General features: G+C 37.7%; 2 protein-coding genes, 1 non-coding gene and 1 pseudogene across 3 annotated transcripts; 3 read left to right on the top strand and 1 right to left on the bottom strand.

The window, feature by feature from the left end:
- Window positions 1-908: 908 nt before the first annotated feature.
- LOC145613446 (cysteine desulfurase 1, chloroplastic-like) lies at window positions 909-7,285 on the top strand. The gene is made up of 10 exons (XM_081668547.1): window positions 909-1,183; window positions 2,324-2,457; window positions 2,639-2,798; window positions 3,229-3,415; window positions 4,353-4,498; window positions 4,572-4,644; window positions 4,809-4,872; window positions 5,333-5,432; window positions 6,419-6,577; window positions 6,975-7,285. The coding sequence occupies exons 1-10, from the start codon at window positions 953-955 to the stop codon at window positions 7,149-7,151; spliced, it is 1,431 nt and encodes a 476-aa protein (XP_081524673.1). The 5' UTR covers window positions 909-952; the 3' UTR covers window positions 7,152-7,285.
- Window positions 7,286-8,405: 1,120 nt separating this feature from the next.
- TRNAM-CAU (transfer RNA methionine (anticodon CAU)) lies at window positions 8,406-8,490 on the top strand. Its single transcript is given in 2 exon segments — window positions 8,406-8,443; window positions 8,455-8,490. It is a non-coding gene; the product is annotated as a tRNA-Met (tRNA).
- An 87-nt stretch (window positions 8,491-8,577) lies between these two features.
- LOC145614376 (uncharacterized) lies at window positions 8,578-14,364 on the top strand. The gene is made up of 6 exons (XM_081669428.1): window positions 8,578-8,708; window positions 9,275-9,546; window positions 10,129-10,780; window positions 10,888-11,087; window positions 12,125-12,369; window positions 12,606-14,364. Exons 2-6 carry the CDS (start codon window positions 9,275-9,277, stop codon window positions 13,808-13,810), a joined length of 2,574 nt encoding a protein of 857 aa, XP_081525554.1. The 5' UTR covers window positions 8,578-8,708; the 3' UTR covers window positions 13,811-14,364.
- A 239-nt stretch (window positions 14,365-14,603) lies between these two features.
- LOC145614806 (protein STABILIZED1 pseudogene) lies at window positions 14,604-18,467 on the bottom strand (annotated as a pseudogene).
- Between the last annotated feature and the right edge of the window lie 487 nt (window positions 18,468-18,954).

Here is an 18,954-nt window from a genome sequence, read left to right as displayed (position 1 = left end):
TAACACCCGCAAAATAAAATTAAATTACGTAATTATCCTTATAATAACGATTATAAAAATAATTAATTTTACCTCATTTACCATTCTCTTTAGTGGTCAACGGCCACCAATGCTCATCGAACAACCACCCCTTCCACCGTGAGTTTCAAAATTAAAGAAATTTTTTAAATTTTGCAAAATCAAATTCATTAGATCTTATGGACAACGACGAAATACAAGAAACACAACCTTAGACGCTCGCTGAAGGGTCATCGAACCGTACGAAATCAGTACGTCGCGATAATTTTTTTTAAAAAAATTCGAAACCTAGGAAACGCCTAGTTTTTTAGAATACCCTAGGCTGAAACGCCTGGTTTTTTCGTTTCAGCCTAGGGTATTATAATAAACTAGGCGTTTCAGCCTAGGCTATTCTAAAAAACTAGGCGTTCCAGCCTAGGGTATTCTAAAAAACTAGGCGTTTCACCTCAAACGCCCAGATTTTTCATACAACCACACGGTTGATTGCACGAACTAGGCGTTTTAGCCTCAGACGTGCGAAAAATTTAGGCGTTTGCCGCGAATTCAAAAAATTAAAAAAAAACACACATTTTTCTCTGCCGGCGACCGACTTCCCTTTGTCCTTACTCGTCATAACCGCGGCTGTTTAAATCGTGAAACCGGAGGTAAGGAGTTGGTGGTTAAAAGAGGAGGAGGAGGAGGAGGAGGAGGTGGTGGTGGTGGTGGTGGTGGTGGGTAGTATGAAGAGGGGGTAAATTGAGAGGGTAAATTTGTAATTTTAGTTTATTTTGCGGACGTTAGTTAGGTATTCAAGGGCGACGTTTAGCTTTCCAATATTAATGAAAAAGGAATATTATAAATATTTTTTTTTCCTTCTCACGTATTAAAGCTTATAGCGGTATTTCTTGTATTGTTGAACACAACCCGGATCTAAATCCATCGAAAGATAAGAAAAATGGGATTGGGAGGTGTAACTCTGAAGCCCTCAACTTCACTCAATTATCTCCTCTTTAACCCGAATCCCTTTTCCGGGTCTACCCGAATTTGCCTCAGAAGATCATCTCCTTTATTTCCTGCTTCTTTCTCTTCTTCTTCTTCAGCTTCTGCTTCTGCTTCAATCGTCACCCATAATCAATCCCTTTCTCTTGGCCACTCCACTCGCCCTGATTTTCCCATTCTTCACCAGGTTTTTCTTTTAAAGATTTGATTTTGTATATTTTTTCTTTTTGTTTTGGGTGTAATTTAATTCAATTATCATGTCATTTGGTATTTATTTATTTACTTTTGTGGGGGATACTTTGATGAATTATGTTGCAAATTTTTTTTTTTTTTTTTTTTTTTTTTTTTTTTTTTTTTTTTATTGTTTGTGGGAGTCGCAAAGGTAATGATGTAGACGGGATTTGATCCTATGTCTTGGGTGTCGCACCCGGCACCCGAGACTTTATTTTCAACTAAGCTAGATTAATTTGTTAATTAAGTGTGTTAGTTGTGTCTAATTGGCCATTTTTATGTATTTGGAAATTGGAATTAGTGTTCTGTTTCTGGGGTATGATGTTCATGGTGTCATGATAGCTTGTGGTAGTAAGTAAATCAAATGTTTGATATGTTCAGAGGAAACGGAATGGAATAGTATCGAACGAGATAGAGTGAAAGTAATGATATGTTTAGTGTTGTAATGAAATGGAATGGAATCAAATGAGGGAAAGAGGGAGATTAAGGAGGGTAGCATGATGTTTTTCCATTGGGTTAAGGAGGGTAACAAGGGTTTGGAATTAGTTACTCTCAATTTAGGAAAACATCCGGAAATAATGCTCGGGTATCGTATTGATATTGTAATTTGGACTAGTAATGTGATCATTAAACCGGTATATATAGAGGGAGAATCATTTCCTTGGGTTGGAGGTAATTTGAGGGTGAATAAATAGCCTAATTTTATGGTATTTGTGGTTTTCAATATTTGGAATGAGAGAGGGCAATGAGAGGGTGTTTGTTTTTATTTTGGTAGTCGTAATATGAGGACTTGTACAATTATTCTTGTTTCCATGTCAAGGATATGAGGTGGGATGATTGTACTCTATCAGTGATTATACTTTTATTGCAAGTTGACATAGAAGGAATTAATCCTTATTTACATTGTACTCTATCACTGATTTGCTATCAGATTTCTCGGGCTTATATGGGTTTTGACTCTCTTTTATCTGTGTTCAAATAATATATATGGTGGTGTACCTATTGTGATATACAATGGATTGTGATTTGATTCTGATGAGATTAGTGGATTGTTGTGAAAGTTGTTGTAATGTTGGGTTACTTCACTATGCTGCAGGAGGTTAATGGACGAAAGCTTGTCTACTTGGACAATGCCGCAACTTCTCAGAAGCCATCAGCTGTGTTGAAGGCTTTGCAAACCTATTATGAAGAATACAATTCAAATGTGCACAGAGGGATACACTTTTTGAGGTGCTGATGCCTTGCTTAGAGCTGTTCTTATCACAGTCTTCTTTCCCCTAAGAATTTAATTCTTCTTTGAAAATTCTGATAAGCAGTTGAGGTTCTTAAAGACAAGGAATTCATTAATGTTGGCTATGTTTCCTTTCCTGTCTTCGATATTGGTGCTAAATTGTTGAATCTTATATTTCAGTGCGAGGGCAACGGATGGATACGAGCAAGCGAGGAAGAAGGTGGCAACATTCATTAACGCCAAAGAGTCTAGTGAGATTATTTTCACGAGAAACGCTACAGAAGCAATCAATTTAGTGGCTTACTCATGGGGCCTCTCTAATATAAGAGCTGGTGATGAGGTATGCTACTACGTCCATCCTTAAAATTTGTCTGAAACTGATGACTTGGCAATTCTTGATGGTAAACATATTTAGTGTGAATTATGTCAATGATGTGAGCTTCGTTGATTTCCCCATTTTCTTGATAGGAAAAGTGGAAACTATGGCCTAGTTTATGGTACATAGAGAGTAACTTCCAACAGAACAAACTAAATTTTTTTAAAGCAGTCAGAGTTTTTAAATTGGAAAAACTTATATCTGTATAATTCTTTGGAAGTAAGCGAGAGTGGATATAAGTAAAGTCGTTCCCTTCCTCAAATTCTATTCTACTTACTACTAAGACAATGATAGTGGCATAAGTGTCTAAACTACTTGAGAGTTGAGGAGTGGGGACAATGATAAATTTTGTAATATAAGTCTGATTCTATTTCTGCTACAAATTTGCTTGCAGATCATCCTTACTGTTGCAGAACATCATAGTGCTATTGTTCCATGGCAAATTGTAGCTGAGAAAACCGGTGCCGTTTTGAAATTTGTGAGTTTGACTGAAGGTGAAGCTCCTGACGCCATGAAACTATTGGAGTTATTGTCAAAAAAGACAAAGCTTGTGGTTGTTCATCACGTCTCGAATGTGCTTGGTATGCAAAGCTAATTTGAGCTTGATGGTTCTTTTGTAACTAACAATCTCAGTTTTATATTTTTTAAGGTAAGAAAAAATACATTAGGATTAGGGACCTATCACTAGGGGAACACTAAAACTATGTTTGGATTGAAGGAAATGGAGGGAAAGGAAGAGAAGGGAAATAAAGGGATGGATTCTCCTTTATTTGGATAGCAAATGAGAAAGGAAGGGAATTGGAGGGGAGAGAAATGGAGGGAACTCAAGGTTGAGATTGTAAGAAATTAATCTATTTAACAATGGAGAGATTTGGAAGGAAAACTCATCTTTCTTCCCTCCCCTCCCCTTCTCTTTCCTCCCCTTCACCTCCCTCTCCTTCTTTTCTTTCCCATTTCTTTATCCAAACATACCATAACTGGGATATGTAGTTAAAACTGATGTCAGACAATTATCTTTGTTTACACTCTTTGGTAATAGGCTGATTATTGAGTGGCAGCACTCTTGTACACTATTGGGAAATATTCACTAAGGTCCTTGAGTTTTGGTGTATTTTCAGAAAGAATACTCGTCTCTGACTTAGCATTGATTTTGCAAGGCTCCCTATGCACAAGTGTGCAACTGAAGATCGAATTTTAGTGTTGGAAGATTTTTTGTCCTTTTCCGAGATACACAATCATTGTACTTGAGCATATATCTGTGAAGACTATTGATGACATAAACTTTTATTTTTAAAAAAAGTTTACATCTTGTAGTGGGTACCTGATATAAAAAAAATTCTAAGAAGGTTCCTCAATTACAAACTTTGAGAGTTGGAGTATCTCTATCAAATTATTGCATAGATTGAATCATGGTTGAGGACTGAACAAAGTGTCTTTTTTTATTTTTTTTATTTTTTTTTTGTTCTTTCTTGCATAAGGTTCCTGATTAATTGATACTTTTCAATTCATCTCTTGTAGCTTCGACTCTCCCCATAGTTGATATAGTGCGTTCAGCCCATGGTGTTGGAGCAAAGGTCTTAGTAGATGCTTGTCAAAGTGTTCCACATATGGTAGTTGATGTACAGAGCCTTGATGCTGATTTTCTTGTTGCTTCTTCTCACAAGGTTTGGTTTTTCCTTATTTACATTAGCAATCATTATTGAAATCTATTTAAACAATGAGTGAACAATGCTTCAGATGTGTGGACCTACAGGTGTTGGATTCCTATATGGAAAAGAAGAACTCTTGGCAGCCATGCCTCCTTTCTTAGGTAGGGGTTTTGTTTGTTTGTTTGTTTGTATTTTTTATTTTATTTGTTATTTTTTTTTTATGCCTAGTAAATAATTAATTTCTCTTGACACTAGCTACAGCTAGAGCCTAGAGGCACTGTTATTCTTCTTACTCTGGTTAATTGCCTGAATATGAATCCACTAGGTGGTGGCGAAATGATTGCTGATGTATATTTGGACCACTCCACCTATGCTGACCCGCCATCCAGGTAGGTGTCTTTTTTTAGCGAATAATTAGCAGCAGAAGTATATAGAGTTTCCAAGCCAAATTAAAAGCTCTTCGTAACATTATTTTTGCGCTCTTTTGCAATTGCTACCATATCATATTAACCTTCCTAGCTTAGAATGCTGATTGAATATTTGAATAGCGGGTTTCTTATAAGTAATGCATCTTGATTTGCCACTGAAAATTCGGTTTTATGCTCTGCATGAACATGCTTAAAAAATGTGAGATTTTCCTAGCTTAGAATGCTGATTGAATATTGAAATGTAGCATGTTTCTTATAACTAGTGCATCTTGATTTGCCACTGAAAATTTCAGTTTTATGCTATACATGAAAATGCATAAAATATGTGAGATTTTCCATTTGGCTTGTGTTGCCGATATGAATTGTTATGTGCTGGTTCTAGGTTTTGTTCTGATAATATGTTTCTATCTGTCTGAGTCAGATTTGAGGCTGGAACACCAGCAATTGGAGAGGCTATTGGCTTAGGAGCAGCTATAGATTATCTGTCAGAAATTGGCATGGAGAAGATACATAATTATGAGGTTTGTTTCAGTATACATCTTTAGTATAACACCCTTATGGCATAAGTTTTTTTTTCCCTCTTTACAGCCTTGTATACTTTCATTGTTATATGAGTTACTAAAGTCATGCGACTCATGCCCTGGTCCAATTGGGAATTTCATTTGAATGCATGCCTATGGAGTTTCAAAATATTAAAGCTACTGAAGCCCAAATTGAGTGAAGCTTAAAGTTTCAAGGGCTTTCAACTTTTAATCTTTGGTGTACGAACTTTATATGGACAAATTTTCTCTCTTTGATGGGTTTCCTAGTAGCATAGGCTTCTAACTATAGCTGTGCAAGGTGTTATTATTGATTATGTCAGTAGATGGCTATAGCTAAGCTGTTCCCAGTTCCCACAACCCTCTATATAGTGTTTTCTTTGTCGATGGTTTAACTAATGGAAATAAAACAGTTTTAACTCCTTACTTAAACTATATGATGTGGAGGCCGGAGGCTCATATTAGTGAAGCTAGTAAATGAAAAAAAAAAAAAAAAAAAAAACTTCATATTCTTGGAGGGTAGTGTAATGATTCGTCCCAAAGTATGCAAGCGATCCCAAGGGTAATAAGGAAAGGTTAATAAATTTTTGCCAGAAAGCAGCTTGTGGCAGGTTTGTTAAAATGCAGTGTTGATGCAGTGAATGGAATAAAAGGGAGAGCTCTAGAGAGAGTGTTAATTGTGTGATGCTATGTCTTTTCTTAGGAGAGAATCTAAGCCTCTCGAATGCTTAGAGCCCCTGTCATCTTCTTTAATGAATAACTAATGTAAAGTTTTCCCTCTTCTCCTCTAAATTCTTAATATTCCCTGCTTACTTATTGCCGCGTTTAATTCACCAAAGGTAGTAAGTCAAATATTCACTTGAGTAATCTCAGATATTATTGACGATTGAAGCTTCAATATCTTATGGTTTTGTAAAATGCAATGTTAATACTGCGTTACTTATCTGAAGTTTCATAAATTTCTCCAGGTGGAATTGGCTAACTATCTATATGGAAAGCTAGCTTCTGTCCCTAAAGTTCGGATATATGGCCCTAAGCCATCCCAGACGGTCCAACGAGCTGCTCTATGTTCATTTAATGTGGAGAACATACATCCAACTGATATTGCCACGTTTCTAGATCAACAGGTACAAAATATTTATCCTTTATTTCAGCAATTCAGCCTCATCTCATGTGATGGAAAACCCTTTTTGAGCCATTTTACAACGAATCAATCTATGCCTCCTTGTAACCTTGTAATTGGTGATTTCCACACTAGTTCCCCTCATCTGATTGGCCGTTGTCATCATGAGTTCTCAAGTGTCTTTTTAGTTCTCTTAAATCTTATGCTCTAGTGAGAGAATAACCGAGGATCATCTTGATTCTCAGCACATTTTAACTAATCTTAGTAGCAAACATGATGTTTTTTCTGAAGCCTGTATGATTTCCTTCTTCTCTCCCTTTATTTTTTTGCTATTGCTGTAGCCTGTGTATTACTGAAAAGAACAGAAAAATTTAAACTTGTGTTTCTCATTTTTTCTTCAGCATGGAGTGGCCATCAGGTCAGGTCACCATTGTGCGCAGCCTTTGCATCGTCATATAGGAACAAATGCCAGTGCTCGTGCTAGTTTATACTTCTACAACACCAAGGAGGATGTTGATCATTTCATTGAAGCACTCGATGACACAATTACATTTTTCAGTTCGTTCATGTCTAGCTGAAAGCATTTCTGTTCAAGCATGTTGTCTGTTTAGATGGTTGTTTGATCATTTTGTACATTTGGTGTGATTTTATCATTTTTAACATTCAACACATATTTTATAATGGTTTTGAGTAATTATAAGATTGTTGAATAAGATCTCGTGGGTGAAGATGTGATTAGCTAATGTATATTTCTTCTAAATACTGAGGTCCTGCTATATATTTGTGGCACTACTTGGTCTTTCTTTTCCGAAGGTTTGTTTTGCAAAATCAGCGCTAAGTTTGGTTGCTCGGGATTCCAGGAATTTCGGAATGTTATGTAAGGACTTACATAACATTCAACACATATTTTATAATGGTTTTGAGTAATTATAAGATTGTTGAATAAGATCTCGTGGGTGAAGATGTGATTAGCTAATGTATATTTCTTCTAAATACTGAGGTCCTGCTATATATTTGTGGCACTACTTGGTCTTTCTTTTCCGAAGGTTTGTTTTGCAAAATCAGCGCTAAGTTTGGTTGCTCGGGATTCCAGGATTTTCGGAATGTTATGTAAGGACTTACAACCGAAAAATTCTTCCAACATACGGAGTACATGCGAATTAGGAATAAGTGGTCGATGATATATGAACTAGGAAACTATTCTAATACAACTATAGTACTACCTCCGTTTCATATTAGTTGCAACTTTGGGGTATTATTTGTGAGATATAAAATATTCCAAAGTTACAACTAATATAAAACGGACGTAGTAACTAAACTTTGTTTTTTCAGCTATCCTACGGAGCATCAATCTTTTTTTTTTTTTTTTTTTTTTTTTTTTTTTTTTTTTGTGGTAGGTGGAAAACGACGTTAAAGTGAGATAGTAAGGTGGAAAATACATTAAATGGAGACCGTAGAAAGAAAACAAGACAATCTTTTTGAGACGCACCTAATGTAAGATAGGACAAACTTTAAGGAATGAACTAAATAATTGTTGACCATATAGTCATTTGATGCATGCATCTCGTACTTTTAAATTAGATCATAGATTTTATTAGTCCGACCCGAAGCTACTAAGAGAAAACCGAACCCAAAACCATCCTGATTTGATCCAAATATCATTTATAATAACATTAAGTTATAGTATTTTTTAACACAACTCGAAATCTAACTCGAACCGGATTTATGAACCCAAATTAGACCTATACTGTACAAACAATTTCAATTTTAACAACTGGTTTACTGTAGTTTTTTGGTTTGTATAAGAAAAACTTTTACACAAACACAAGAAAGGGGTGGTGGCGCAGTTGGCTAGCGCGTAGGTCTCATAGCTTCTGAGTAATCCTGAGGTCGAGAGTTCGAGCCTCTCTCACCCCATTTTCCTTTTTTTTTTTTTAATCCTTTTTTCGCAGCATTCATTAACTACTTCGTAATTTCGTATTACCTAACCTATCCACCATTTCAGTATACTCTTTTCGTTTTTACGCCTACTTACAGTGACACAGTCCTCCATTGAAGCGCCTTTTCAGCTTTCTCTCTCCTCCATTAAAGCACCTTCTCAGTTTTCTCTCTCCTCCATTCAACCGCCTTCTCAGGTAATTTTTATTTTAATCAAATATAAATTTCAAAGTTTTAAATTCATGCTATTGTTAATTTAATTATTAGTATAATCAACTTAGGGTTCTTCTAAGATGGATTATTGAACTTTTTGTTTATAATTACTCAACTTATGAAAGCATATAAGGAGCAATTTTGTTGCTTGAATTCTGTTATGTGCAATTTAAGTTGATATTCTTAAAAGAGAAAAAAAAAATTATGGAACTTTATAGCCTAATTTGATGATTAAGTGAACTTTGATTGGTATTGTGTTGCAATTTTCGAGCCTAATTTGATGATTAAGGTAAGTTTGATTGCTGTTGTGTTGCAATTTTCGAGCCTAATTTGATGATTAAGTTGATTTTGATTGCTATTGTGTTGCAATTTTCGAGCCTAATCAAACCCACGACTCGAGTCGGGAAATTTTGAGGCTATAGTGAGGTTTGAGCTTGAGTCTATTCCAATTTGGGCTCGGATAAGAGGAGGAAGGTGCCCCTTTTTGTAGGGAGGGCATGTAGGTATTGATTGCGGAGATATTATCTGATTAGTGATGTATTTGCTGCAGATGGCTAGATGGGATGAGATTTTAAATCTTCCAGTGCAGAGTCCTCCAACATTGGAGTTTAGTGCTTCGGATATAGTTTGGTCGAAGGTTGAAGGGTGGCGAGATAATATAGATAGGGTTGCTCTTATACCGTTTGCTAGGGTAGATGATTTTATTAGGGGTGAATCATCGAACAAAGATTGCCCGACTGGATTTCATGTTGAGGCTAGGAGGCATAGAAGTGCAAAGGCGTCGTACAAAGTGAAGGTTGATGGGGTGCTTGAGTATATCTTGTGAGTTTCACTTTCCTTGTTCTTTATATGGTTTACTTTTCTTCATTCCTTGAGCATTAACATTATTTGTTGCTATATCGTTTACATTTGAATCTCACATTTGGAAGTTAAATTAATCTATCTCTATTCATTTCAAATTTTGTATGCTATTGTTGGTTTTGCATTTCAAAATTCAAGTCTTACATTAGGAAGTCATATTAGATTAAACATTTCATATTTTGTATTTTATTGTTGACTCATGGACTACATATTGCCATGCTGCTAGAGGGATCTCTTTCTTATAAGGCTTCACATTTTACTTTCAGTTTTATTTCTTATAGGCTTTAATTAAATACTTGAACAAAGGAATTCTTTAATTGGGTTAACCTTCTTTTAATTTCAAATGTGGTGACAAAAAAATCGAGTGAGATTTGATTAGTAGTGTACAGTAAAAATTGAATTATTTCACCAAAGTTGCAACAATTTGGAGCCAAAATATTCACCATAAGTTTTTATCATGCTTGTAGCCTTGTAGGAATGTTTCATTTATCCAATCATACATTCTTCTAATTCTGACTTCATTATGACCTTTTCACCCTATAGGTACTGGTGTTCCTTTGGGCCAGATGACCATAGAAAAGGTGGAATTGTACGGCCAAGTAGGAACACTTATATCCCAAAAAAGAAATCTGCTGGACGTCCAGGTACAAAAAGGGGTTGCACCTGTCACTTCATCGTGAAACGCCTCATTGCTCGGCCTTCCGTTGCACTTATCATATATAATCAGGAGAAACATGTTGACAAGAGTGGATTACCCTGTCATGGTCCACAAGATAAGAAAGCAGCCGGAACTCGTGCTATGTATGCTCCATACATCTCTGATGATCTTCGTCTGCGTGTTCACTCCCTGTTATATGTTGGTGTACCTGTGGAAACCATTATGCAGAGACACAATGAATCAGTAGAGAAACAAGGGGGTCCTTTCAATCGTGATGATCTTCTAACGCATAGGTATGTAAGAAGACAAGAAAAACGAATAAGGCGATACAAGTATGAGCTAGATGCTGATGATGCTGTTAGCCTTAGTCTGTGGGTAGAAAATCATCCGACATGCAATTTCTTTTATCAGGACTTTTCAGAGTCTGAGCCATTCACAGTTGGAATTCAAACTGAGTGGCAGTTGCAGCAAATGATACGATTTGGCAATCGTGGTCTTCTAGCTTCTGACTCAAGATTTGGAACCAACAAATTTAAGGTTTGTTCTGTTTTCTTTGTTGCTATTCCCTATTTCTTATTCAATGTATCCATACAATTTTAAACTGATTATGATTACCCTTCTAGTGACTCTGTTGGTTTATGTAGTATCCGGTTCACAGCCTTCTTGTGTTCAATTCAGAGAACAAGGCTATTCCAATAGCTTGGGTAATCTCTCCAAGGTTTACAAGCAGAGATGCATTCAAGTGGATGAGGGCTCTACACAACAGGGTTTTAACAAAAGATCCTGCATGGAAGTTAGCTGGATTTGTTATTGATGATCCTTTAACTGATACTGAGGTGATCAGGTATGTCTTTTGGATCTAAAAAACTATTCTGGACCTGGCTGATATGTCAACCTTGTCTTATAATGTTATTTACTGGTAATTGCTGTGATTTATTAAGTGTCAGAGAGCAACAGTAAAATAATTATCTCACCTTTTTCATTTAATAGATCCTTGCTTCAAATTCTTATTATTATTTTATTTTACTTTTTTGCTGAGAAGGGGTGGGAGTGGGGTGTTCACTTGTCGGACAACTTAGCATTTGACTTGATGCAGAGCGCATTAAATTAGATTATGAAATATTGAGCACAATTGATTCTTCCTTGTATTATAGACCATAACTACATGTTTTCTAGTAGACCAACAATTTGTTTGGATTGAAGGATATGGAGGGAAAGGAAGAGAGGGGAAATGGAGCCATGAAGGGATGGATGTCTTTCATTTGGATTGAAAATGAAGGGAATTAGAGGGGAGAGAAACGGAGGGATTAATCAACAATGGAAAGATTTGGATGGAAAACTCATCATTCTTCCCTCCCCTTCCCTCCCACCCCTTCCCCTCTCTCAGTCCAAACTCCAAACACAATGTAAAGAAGTCCCACATCTCTCTTATCAACCTCTGAATTATTGGGTGCATTATCAGTAAAGGTTTTTAATTCTGGAATGGCACCAACATCTTGTCTGATGTTACTGAGTTAAATTTTTAATTCAACTGGTCTGCAATTTAATTGAGGCCTTGGCCCCCCTCCCCAAATGGCACTACCTGTAGTGCTATACCAATTGAATTTTGGATTAGTTCTGAAGCACTTTTCTATTTGGGTGCGGCTATGGGCATTGCCGTACTTAATAATAAATAAAGTTTTTTTGTTAAAAAAAGAAAATTGGGAATTCTTAAAATGAGACCATTTGAAAAGTATTGACTATCTTGGGAAACAAAAAATTTCACTGAAGGACCACAAAAGCTGGCTTTTACTATGATGCTTAAAGTATTGCTTCTAGGTAGTGTTATCAGTTGATACGATGAAGTGTGCATCTTGCTCATACATATGGTGATTTGCTCAGGGATATATTTGAGTGCTCTGTGTTGATATCTACGTGGCGTATCCGTCATGCATTGCATAAAGCCCTAATGAAGAGATGTTCTCAAACTGAAATGCGAGTTCAAATAGCACAACGGCTTGGGCAGGTTATTTCAGAGATCTGCACTGGACAAGGAGATGTGACTTTGTTTGATGGTTTCATGGAGGATTATACGAGTAATACTGAGTTTATGGAATACTTCAAGGCTGTGTGGTACCCCAGAATTGGTTAGTCAAGAACTTTTTAGTGTATAATTCAAGTATTCAACTTTAGAGGAATGTGAGGGCTAGGTGGCATCATTCTTTATATGTTTGTCTACTGTATTTTGTTTAGTATACTTGTGCTGATTGCCTAGCTGAGTTTAACCTTGCTCAAGTATGTATTTTTTCTTGTCTCTCATTCTCTTGTTGTGACTTATGAGTGCTTTTACCTGCTTCCTTAACAATGGTTTTCCACCTTCCAGGGTTTTGGGCTACTAGTTTACAAACCCTTCCCCTTGCCAGCCAGGAGATGAGTGCAGCGATTGAGTTTTATCATCGTCAGATGAATGTTAGAGTATTAAATGAGATAGATCACAGTGCATATCAACGTTTAGATTGGTTGGTTGATAAACTGACCACCCAAGTACATTCTTACCTTTGGCTTGATGAGTGTCCAGCAAAGCATGATTTTGCCCGATATTGGAGAGATGAGTGGATGGATGGGTTAACATCTTGGCGCAATTCATTGAAGATCCCAGACTCTGATGTTATTTTAGAAGGTCAATTTGCCAAAGTCATAGACCAACAAGATCAAGACAAAATGTATCTGGTATCAAACCCAGGTTCTGAATTTTCAATTTGTGATTGCTCTGTGTCGGAAAGTGGTCATTTGTGCGAGCATGTTTGCAAGGTTAGCTGGTTATGTCGTAAAAAAAAGTCTTCAGTACCTTCTCTCAGTTTGTACCAGTACAAGCAGGCATTGATCAAAGTGCCGTGTTGTACGCCTCATGATTCCTTGATTCGTGATCATGCTGTTTCTCTATCGGCTTTTCTACAGACACAGCTAAATGCTTTAGCAGATTTTGACAGCAGTGAGAGAAACATCAATGAGATTGAGAAGCAAGCAGGATTTGCAGTGTCTTCGGATAATAATATTAGTTTGACTGTTGGACAACAAGGTCAGAGTGGGGATTTAAGCAATGCTAATAGTAGGTTGCTAAGCAAAGGGTCTGTTGAAAAAGGGTCATGTAATGATGGTGCATTTCACGATGAAATGGAGATTGACCCTTCGTCTATATGTATCTCACCTTCTGGTTTATTTGCTATGCATGGAGTTCTTCCGGCTGATATTCTGTCGGTAAACGAGGACAAAACTCTTCTGTCAGATTCCCGTGGTCTGATAGATGATGAAGCTTCCAAGGATTGTGATACCTCAGATCAAGTTGATCCAGATGACATGATGGAAGAGTCTCTATCTATAGATATCCCTCTCTCTAAAGAGTCCCAAGATCTGTGTTCAGTTATCAATCATGATTATGAAGATTGCGGGGACAAAGTTGCTGGAACAGTCGATTCTATCGATGACAACACTGTTCTAAAGTTCTATAAGAGGTCAAAAACAGTCGGGCGTCATCCAGCAAAGAAACGGAAAACCACAGATAAAGAGGATATGAGGAAAGAGATATGACCACTGTAATAGTTTACATGTTTAACTGAGAAATAATGTGCTGACTTTTTTGGTCAGAAGCAAACAGAGAGTTTTTTTTGCTGCAAGTCTAGTTCTCATGTTGAGGTTTTTGACTGAGGAAGACCCTCAATGTGGTTATTACTGCTTTTGAGGAGGTTGAAGATCTCTAAATCTCTAATATATTATGATAGGTATGCCTGCTGACGACATTGTTTAACCATATTATGTCTCTACAAGGAGCAGTTATGAGAAGTTCTTGAAGGCTCAGCAAGTCCTGATGGGTTCTCGAGAAGAGGGGTAATGCAACCATGGAAACCAAGCAAAATGGCATGAAACGAGAATTGTCTTGTAATTTCTGAGTATATGCCGTGATTTGAGAACATGATATAGGAATTTTGGTGTTTACTGTGTGAATAGAATAATTTGCACTTTTAGATGTTTGAATGTAACTAAAATGAAAACTTGGTTATGCTCAGCAAAGCAGTAAGATGTTGAAAATCATTACAATTTGGCTATTTTGCCACCCTTTCATGGAGTTAAATTTCTGTGGAAATCATTTTGGACATAAAATGCTTGTTCAACTTTATCCTGACATGCATGAATGCATGATGCTGTTTTTTACTCTTTATTCATGGGAAAATGCATTAATGCTTAAGTGTCCCAATCTTGGCTGTAGCTAAAAAAAAAAATTCTGATATTCTACATCTTCAGAAGTCATATTCCATCATTGATAAGCATCTAATCCATCAGCACTTCAACAAGTACTGCAGATATGACTGATCACTAAGCACTCTGAAGCTAAACTCTGCCTTGCATATAGGATAACATTAGCTGTCATAAAATTAAGCAATTATACAACTATAATGCTGTAAGGATGAAGTAACATCCAAAACGGTTAGAAACATACAAAATTGTAAAGCTAAACAATAATGTGCAAGTCAAAATACATTGGGAATTCACAGAAAGCATGATCAGAATAAATTCTAGAGCGCAGGTATAAGCACTAGAATCAGCAATGTGAACAAACAAAATCAGACTTGTTCGTTTCCATCAGCCTTTTCTTCCTTCCCAAGAGCTTCCATCTTCTTGGCATTGATAAGCATCTAATTCATCAATACTTCAACCAGTACTGCAGCTACGACTGTGATCACTAAGCACTTGAAGCTAAACTGCCTTGCATAGTAGAGGATAATATTAGCTGTCATAAAATTTAGCAATTATACAACTATAATGCTGTAAGAACGAAGTAACATCCAAAACAGTTAGAAACACACAAAATTGTAAAGCTAAATGATAATGTGCAAGTCAAAATACATTGAGATTTCACAAAACACATGATCAGAATAATTCTAGAGCGCATGTATAAGCACTAGAATCAGCGATGTGAATAAACAAAATCAGACTTGTTCGTTTCCAGCAGCCTTTTCTTCCTTCCCGAGAGCAATAACAAGTTTCTTTAAAATTGCTTCAGTAGGCTGATGAGCATTCTCAACTGCTTTTGAAATAGATTGCCATTTCTCACCATGCTTAGGCTCTGCAGCAACGCAACGTTTCAGCACATCCTTCTGCAAGTCCTCAGTTCCATGCTGAAGTTCAAATTTGTAATACAAAGCCCAGAAATCCCCAACATCTGGAGCAAGTGTTACTGCCCTGTTGAACCAGCTCCTTGCCTTGTCCACCTTCCGGTCATGCCAAAACAGCTTGGCTACAGCAGCAAAGACATTGGGATCCTGGTCACACTTAGTAAGGGCATCTGAACTCTTCGCTTTACGTTGAGGACGAGGAGCCATCTCAATTTGAATCGCCCATAATATACCACTGTTTGGACATTCTTGTAGAGCCTTTGCCAATAAGTTATCAGCTTCTTTCTTGTTGCCGTGCCTAAGTTCAGCCCTAACAGCAGCAAGCCAGAGCTCAGGGCTATGAGGATTCCTTTTCCTAGCCATAGTTAGAACTGCTCGAGCTTTGCTCAGTCCAGTCATCTTTTCTTCAAGTTTTGCAAGTGAAAGCCATAGAGGAATACATTGTGGGCAGTTCTTATGACCAGATACATAAGCTTCTTTAGCCTTCTCTAGCTCTCCAAACCGTTCATGAAGCTGTCCAAGCATCAACCACAACTTGAAGAATGATGGGAAGCGTTGCAGGCCTTCATCAAGCAGCCTCTTCTCTTCTGCAACATTACCAAGTTCTCTCTCAGCAATGGCAGATTTCATCCATACTCTTTCACTGCCGCCTCTTTCTCGGGCCTTAGCAAGGAGTATTTTTGCCCTCTCGGGTTCATGGTTTTCAAATTCAAGTTTGAAAGCAGCAAGCCAAATCTCCTCAGAGTTGGGAATAGCCGCGTAAGCTTCCTGGAGGATTGCTCGAGCAGCAGGCACATCACCAGCAATCCATTTTTCTTTAGCACCCATAAGCCAAAGAACTTCAGCTTGGGGCACATAAGTAACTGCTCTCCGTAACAAAGCATCAAGAGAATCCTTAGTTCCATGACTCTTCTCCAGTTGTGCTGCTTGAAGCCATATACTCTTCTTTGTCAAGAAGACAGAAATAGCATGAGCATATATAGCCCTTGCAGTTTCAACAGACCCTCTCTTCTTGCATTCTTCAGCATCAGCTACCCATGTTCTCTTCCTATCTTCTTCCTCAATCCCAACACCAACAGTGTGTTTGATTATAGCTTGGCAGGTGACAACAGACCCAGCACGCTCAGCAGCCTCAGCTTCTTTCATCCAAGCTTCTCTGTTGATGACAACTCCCTCTCTTTGTAGGGTCCTGATACCCCTGTCTATGATCTTCTCAACCATTGCAATATTACCATTAGCTTCTTCCAACTTTGCTGCAGTAATCCAAATAGCTGACTCTTTTGGGAGATTCAACCTGGCCCTGTTTAGCACTTTCTTCGCCGTATCATATGTTTCCAGCCTAGCAAGAGCAAGCCAGAAATCCACATTTAAGGGGCAGGACTCCACAGCCCTATAAAGCAACACGGTAGCTTGCTCCTCATCAGCAAGCTCAATAACTGCCTTCCACAGCCTCACAGAATCAGGTATATGCTCAAGCCCCTTCCTTAGCACCCTACTCTTTTGTACATTATCTTGCTCCAATTTAGCAGCCTGAAGCCACAACTTCACAGAATTTGGAATCATTTTAACTCCTCTAGCCATCACAGCCTTGGCGTCATCAGGGTTTGCCAAACGACAGGCCTCCAGCCAAACATCCTCGTTCTTGGGACACTCCTCACATCCCTTCTCAATTAACAATCTAGCCTCTTTAATCTTGCCAGCAACTTCCTCTAGCCTTGCAGCTGCTATCCAACCAGGCGGATGCTTTGGATTAGTTTGTATGACAGATTTTAATAGCAGCCTAGCCTTCTTAATATCTGATATCTCTGCATCACTAGTAAGCTTCATACTTTTAAGATCAGTCAAATACCCTTTAGGATCAACAACCGTCTGCCCTGACACAGAATCAGATAACCTGTCAAGCTTCAGTGATAACACCGTACCCCTACCCTCACCAACAGCAGTCAAATCCGTAACAGGGGTCTGAGCCCAAGGTGTCTCTGTCCCACCAACACCCCTACTCTTTGGATCAAGGGCCGTAACATGCTCTTTCTCCTGCCTAGCCTTCTCAAGAAGTGTATCAGGCACAGGCACAAAACTCTCAAACCTCTTCTTCTTATTCCTCATTGAATAATCCCCAATCTCAGGAAGATTGTCCCACTCCTCCACTGTCACAGTATGCAACTTCCTCTTCAAATCAGCAAACTGCTCAGTAATCTTAGGATTTGAAGCCCGATACTTCTCAATCTCCTCCTTCAACCTAGCCTCCCTCCTATCCTTCCTCCTTGAATCCATCCTCTTATCAATGGCCTCCCACACTGCATCCGCCTCCTTATCATCCTCATCATACTCTGCCGAGGCAAACAAACCAACATCATTCCCCTCAAATTCATCAAAATTCTGATTCTCATCATACCCTTTATCCTCCCCTTCCTCCTCATCACCCTCTTCATCAGCTCCCTTCCCCCTCCCCTGCCCCTGCCCCGGAACCTGCCCTCGTCCCCGCCCCCGCCCCTGCCCCATATCCGGAACCGCCACACTCCCAATCGGAGCAGCAGAACGGTCAGGCATATCCATAACCGGTCTAGAAGGCCCAATATCAGACCGGGTCGTAAACCCGGTAGCTCCACGACCCAACCCAGCAACATAATTTGATGGGGGTTTCAAATACATAAAATCAAGATTACTCTTTGATTGCACAGGAGCTTGCATACCTCCACAAAAAGGGATATACAAGGATAAAGTTGAATTCAATCCAACACCCAAATCAGCAATTAAACAATCAAAATCCCCAATTAATCTTTTCGATGATGATAACAAACATTGTCGTTCAATTGGGAGGCCTAATCTATCAAAAATAGTCTGGTGAAGATTTCCTAAAGTAGTTGAATTAGGGTTTACATGAAGAACTAGGGTTTTGTTGTCTAAAGTATTGAGATAAACCATGATTGTAAAATTGCGAACAAGTACCTGGAATTGGAGATGCTACTTTAATCGTTGATGAACTCTTCGATTTGCAGAGAACCACTGTACTAATGGCGGTTTTTCGATAATCCAAGTAAACTTTATAAAGATATGTTCAATCTATTTTTCATTTTTTCAAGTTTTCAGGGTAATGCTATGTGTAAAATGCTATAAATACTACCTCCGTTTCTTATTACTTGCAATAAAGAATATTTTATATCTCACAAATAATACTCATTTATTGCGAGTAATAAGAAACAGAGGTAGTATTAAATAAGTATTTAATAGGGAATATATATGATTTATTTCTATGTTTTCCAATTCTTTTATGTTTTTCAATTTGATGAGGTTATAATTAGAAAACTAAATATATTTAAGAAATATAATTAATTTAGGATTATTTAGGCTTGGAGAGCAAGTAAAAAATTCTAATTGATTATATAAGTGTTATTGTCTTATTTTGTAAGAACGAAATATAAATTTCCTGTTAAACACTTGTCTCTTCTATTATCGTGTTTTTGCTATTTATTTTACACTGTGTTAGAAGGTGAGCTCCCAAATCGTTCCGTGCACACATCTGTTATAACTGAATAAATGACAAAATTAGGCGTAAAAAGT

Source organism: Chenopodium album, chromosome 25, assembly GCF_948465745.1.
Source record: "Chenopodium album chromosome 25, dcCheAlbu1.1, whole genome shotgun sequence".
Taxonomy (NCBI): Eukaryota; Viridiplantae; Streptophyta; class Magnoliopsida; order Caryophyllales; family Amaranthaceae; genus Chenopodium; species Chenopodium album.
Note: the sequence above shows the minus strand (reverse complement) of the source record. Positions and strands in the feature narration are given on the sequence as shown.